Genomic DNA, 5,595 nt, shown 5'->3' on the forward strand with positions numbered 1-5,595 from the left:
GATTTTCGTGCAGGAATCGTCAACTTACGGGAAAAAAACTCGTACAACACCAGGTTTCAATGGCTGCAGGTTGATAAAAATTATGGAGAAGACTTATGGTTGTCAAAGCGATCTTATTGAGAAATATTGTTTCTTTTTGCGAGATGTAACTGAACGTATTTGATGCTCGTTAGTCTGCATGGAGGTTCGATAGTGGAATACCTTGTTCTCATTTGAGAGCGTGACATTATTTACTTGGATGAAGCAGAAGACGCTTACTTTACCAGAACACCTGGTCTTATTCTTCCTGTACTTTTTCAATGTAAGTCTTTCTTCTGATAAGATTTTGACCCAGTTTATTTGAATTTGAGTTTGGATTATGATTGTGTTGACACGGTGGTTTTTTGTTGCTGTTTTCTTAACATCATAGGGGCGCCTAAACCTTTAAAGGTGTAGGCAGTAGATACAGCTCTACAATACTAAGTATCATCTTTGTGACAAAAGCACTGTTAACGTACTTCAGATATGCAACCAACTCTTCTAAAATTGGTTTTGTTTTGTCTGCAGTTTCCAATCCTTAAGTGATCTTATTCACACCTTCAATAACATTAACTGTTGCAGATTCCATATTAGGACTTAAGCTACTGGCGGTCTCTGAAAACAAGTTCATTATCATATACACTGAGGATTTTTTTCGCCCTAACAACAAACAGTGATGATGGTACAAACATAAGTTATTTTTTATCATTCTTTTCATATCATTGCTCTCTTCATAAAAGCTTCACAAGCTTGTAAAATTAACAAATACCACTTGGGATAGCTCTTAGGTTTACCACAGTGATAATATCCTCGAGCTATCATCATTACTAATAACCACTTAAAAAAAGTGTAGCAGTGTGTGTATATTTCACGTCGCGCGCTCTACTAACTAACAAAAGGAAACCAAGTGACGTTGAATTTCCGGAACAATGTATATGTATCCTGTCTCTATAAAAATCGTTTCATTGTTACAATGTTTACAAGTTGTTACTAAAATCTTATTCTGCACTCGCAAGCTGATGATGTAGAATCTGACATTCTGACTGTCGTTTACAAGGTATGTATGCATGTAGGTAGGTAGGTAGGTAGGTAGGTAGGAAAATATTTTGCACGTGAAAATATATCGGTCTTAAGTTTCTAATTGTAAGTCACTGTATTAGCTAATGTGTCAAACAAATTCTACACTTGAAGTTTAGCAGTTCGTGAGTATTGTTAATCTTGAAACACAAGATACAGCTGTAACACATTGCTTGTACTGTCATTAAATATCCCTTTTTAAAGTCTTGTTTTATTTCACGTTTAAAAAGTTCATTACCCTCTCAAAACAATTGGATTCGTTAAATTTTGAGGCGTATCTTTTCGTTTATCAAAATGTTTAAAAGAAATGTAAGGTAAAATAAATATTTTTATCGGTTACGTAATCAGGTCGTGTTAAATGGTATATATATGTTTAGGTTTAATACCTGTTTTTTTTTTCTGCGGTAACTTGGAGATGGAGCATATACCGTCTACTAGCACTGCCAGTTCCAAAGGGGTATGTGTTTCGGTCAATGTCTACTTCCAACTTTATTTTACATAATTCTCTTTACAAAGGACGATATACAGAGAAAACATATCTATATGAACAACTTTCAACAAATATAGTTTGTGTATAGAGGGCAACATATAAGACCATTATAGATAAAATTTTATCAACTTGCACAGATTTTGTAAGATTTGGATGTTTGTAGTATTCATAAGATTTTAAAATCTGAAGATATTCGAACGTGAATGATTACGGTTCCTAAATCAAGTTTCTTTCGTTGGTCAAGACATAGAATGAAATAAACCACTTGTTTCTTGTGTATCACAATGTAGAAATATTCTATTTTGATGTTCTAAACGATTCCAATCTGCCAGTTTCTACTACCAATTTATAAATATTAAGTTACAGAAATATGTAGGCTTACCTGTGTGAAAACCAGTTTCGCCTGCACATCACAAAAAGGAAAACAAATCCTAATTTTAAATGGAAAATTAAAAATCATCGTTTTGGTAAATCTTGGTGTTTTGATTTCACAGTTGTTTGTTTAGTCTTAAAATTAGCGATAATATTGGTTTTCCTCGTGTTTTTTTACTACTTTAAAATTTTTAGCAATGTTGGAATTTTCGTTTATAAAAATGCTGTAACTCACATGTTTTTTTTTACCTTCAGTTTAACAACAACTTTTACGTACATGTTTTGTACTTTCAGTCCGTAGGGAAAAAACGACAAGTCCACTACTACATGTTGCCTGCCTTATTTGTTACTTTATTTTGTTTCTGGCCGACCGGCATCATGGCAATCATGAAGGTTACAGATGTAAGTATCTTAATCAAGATGTCACATCTAGTGACTGGCAAGGTATGTGGGATATATAGAGGTTTCAAATATAAACCATAACTATTTTACAACATATATATATATATACCATAACTATTTTACAACATATATATATATAACTATTTTCCAACATATATATATATATAAAAACCATAACTATTTAACAATATATATATATATATATAAACCATAACTATTTTCCAACATATATATATATATATATAAACCATAACTATTTTACAATATATATATATATATATATATATATATATATAAACCATAACTATTTTCCAATATATATATATATATATATATATATAAACCATAACTATTTTACAATATATATATATATATAAACCATAACTATTTTCCAACATATGTATATATATAAACCATAACTATTTTCCAACATATATATATATATAAACCATAACTATTTAACAATATATACCAGCTTTTATTATTAATCATTCTTGTTGGTCTTGATGGGATCTTCTGACTGAATTACCTGGATTGGCGGACAGTTGTTGTATTTTCAAACAAGTCCTGTTTCATCTGGTTGTAGATAGACGAAGCCAGGAGACGGGGAGACGCCATTTACCTGCAGACGAGTAAAAGCGCAGCCAAGAAATGGATAGGCATGTCGGTACTGTTTGGGATAATAGTGCTTTCGTCTTTGTGTTCCGTCATAGGGTGGCAGATATTCCACAGACCTTGAACATCGGAAATCAAACGTTTTAGTATCAATAGCACGTGATGCTAAACTGGCAGCAATTTCTTGACTTGTCATTATTCCGTATATAATGATTAATTGCCCTTGTTATCGTGTTGTTCAAAATAACATCCGGGCATCTACGGTATTAAAATCGCCGATCAACCGGAGTGTGGAAAGTGAAAGTAGGAAATTCTATGGTTCCTTTAATACTTAATGTGCCTCAAAGGATAGAAATATTTCATTTAATAACAGACAATAATTAAATATGGTTTATCAGTCTTGTGAATGGCAGCGAGGGGCATTTACATCAAGTAAAAGTTGGAAAGTGTACCGAATTTATTTGAGTAAAATTATGTGTACATGATTTATTGGCTTGTTTTTAACTGAACTCTCTGATGAAGTGAACACCCACTGGCCTTAGCGGGTGTCGTCAATGAAGCAGAGGACGCTTACTCTTCCAGAACACATGGTTTTATTCTCCTTGTTTCTTTCCAGGAGTTCCTCTGTGTAAAGCTTTGATTTATTCTTTTTTTGCCCAGTTTTATTGACTTTGAATTTGGATTAACAAGTTAAATCGAAATTACCAGATAATTAGGTCGTAATTATGACGATATGGTAAGTCGAATGTCACTAACCGGCTTCCGTACTAAGCGGCTTCCGTAAATAAGTAAGAAATGTATATATGACAAGCCGCAGTTAGGGCGTATATCTTTACACAGCTGGTGATAAATCCACTGCGGTTTGTTGTGACCTGCATGCAAGTCAAGTCAAGCATTTTATTCCTTAAGTCTTTTGACTTATCAGAAGCAAATATTGCATTCGTATTACATTAAAATACACAAAGCAGCAACACGATACACAGAGAAAAATATTACATGACGTCATTCTCATACCAATGTTACATAAAATAGCAATACATATGACGTCATTCTTACCATATATGACATTATACTTATGAAATTAAGGGCTACCAGCATAATGGTATTGATGTACTTGTTGTTGATATTACCAAACCAACGATACGTACAATCTGAATTTAACATTCTTTGTAATGACTTGATTATGAAATGTTTTTAGGATGTCCTTACTGTTATACAATGACGAACACAGGAGAGTATACATGCACTAATTACACAAGTTGTGATCTTAACTTATTTGCATAAAACAACGCCAGGTGAACTATACAGGTGTCATGGGCCACTTTATTTTCCTACTTACTGATAATTATTTATTGGAAATAAATGGAAGGAGTACTTGAAACTTAAAAAATCAATAAATAAACTGCGCGCAGTAGATTTTCCACTTTCCGCTAGACTTCGTTCCGAAAATACAATGAACGCAGTCTTAGAAAATAAACATCGACAGAAAAATTTAGCAATCTAGCCTGAGCGTTTCTTCCGAAACTGTCGAATGCATCTCTTTCTATGGCTTTTTCGCATCTTTAAACTACCGATATATATATATATATATACACACATTCGGGCAATTGAAACGTGTGGAATTTACAATCTCTACACTTGTATATTATTCAAAACCGACAGAAAATCGACTAAAATGTCTTACCGATATCGGAAACGAACAATGAATGAGAAGCTCATGTTCATTATAATGAAAATTTTCTAATCAATTTCAACCTTAAAACTCCCGATACTACAACGCCCAGGTGTTTTTACATTTGTGTCTTATTTAGCAAGAAATAATCCTGATAGAAGGCCAATTAGGGTTTTTTCTTTCTTTTTCTTTCTCATTCTAAGTTTTGTCAATCTTATCCAATAATAGAAACTCATCCCTCTTGGGGCTGAGATAAGCCTATCTCAACCCAATGGAAAAGGTTAAGTGAGGTTTGCAAACTTCATATCTTTCTCCTAGTTTTTTTTATCGTTCCTTTACGTCCTTTCAACAGCCATGTTCTTCTAATGATATGCCAGGTTTGGGTGGTAGAGGAAAGTCGGTGTTCCCAGAGAAAAGCCGGCGGCCAGCACCACGTGTAGGCCTCGAACCCGTGACCAAGAGGTGGAGGGCTAATGAAAAAGATGGTCAAACGCATCTCCTCTGTGTAAGTGTGATTGGTTGTGTAATAAACAATAACTGGAACAATTAGAAAGAGAAAATGTTGATAACAAACGTCTAGAATCAGAAAATATTACAGGTACAACTCCGCCACATGAGTTTGTAGCGAAATTCAACTTCGTTAAAAAAGAAAAAAAGATATAGCCATTGGATTATTAACATGCATTGGTTTGGTGCCCGATGGATAATTGGTGAAAAAAGTACAAATACAGGCAATCGTAAATATAATTCCCTGGTCCTGTTTGACTATTTCGTATCTTTTGAAAAACATTCTTTGTTGGATTGAAATCAATAGAAGTGTTCGGGACTTACTAAGTAAAATTATCGAAATTTATGATGGAATCAACTTAAATCAAACCATTTGTATTTATTGAAGAAACTTAACTCAAATATAAAAAAAAACTGACTGTGAGATGACCGTGAATTAATC

The 5,595-nt window shown here is 33.3% G+C and overlaps 1 protein-coding gene across 1 annotated transcript; it reads left to right on the forward strand.

Moving 5' to 3' along the window:
* Positions 1-1,003: 1,003 nt before the first annotated feature.
* LOC132544875 (proline-rich transmembrane protein 1-like) lies at positions 1,004-3,459 on the forward strand. Its single transcript, XM_060208528.1, has 4 exons — positions 1,004-1,075; positions 1,511-1,552; positions 2,252-2,359; positions 2,946-3,459. Exons 2-4 carry the CDS (start codon positions 1,511-1,513, stop codon positions 3,096-3,098), a joined length of 303 nt encoding a protein of 100 aa, XP_060064511.1. The 5' UTR covers positions 1,004-1,075; the 3' UTR covers positions 3,099-3,459.
* The last annotated feature ends 2,136 nt before the right edge of the window (positions 3,460-5,595 follow it).

The sequence above is a fragment of the Ylistrum balloti genome, unplaced genomic scaffold, assembly GCF_031769215.1.
Source record: "Ylistrum balloti isolate Yb309-2 unplaced genomic scaffold, AGI_CSIRO_Ybal_v1 Utg369812, whole genome shotgun sequence".
In the NCBI taxonomy this organism is placed as follows: Eukaryota; Metazoa; Mollusca; class Bivalvia; order Pectinida; family Pectinidae; genus Ylistrum; species Ylistrum balloti.

Coding starts and splice junctions, on each gene's coding strand:
- LOC132544875 (XM_060208528.1), top strand. CDS start 1,511: ATGGAGCATATACCGTCTACTAGCACTGCCAGTTCCAAAGGG. Junction 1,553..2,251: donor GCACTGCCAGTTCCAAAGGG/GTATGTGTTTCG, acceptor TTGTACTTTCAG/TCCGTAGGGAAAAAACGACA. Junction 2,360..2,945: donor CAATCATGAAGGTTACAGAT/GTAAGTATCTTA, acceptor ATCTGGTTGTAG/ATAGACGAAGCCAGGAGACG.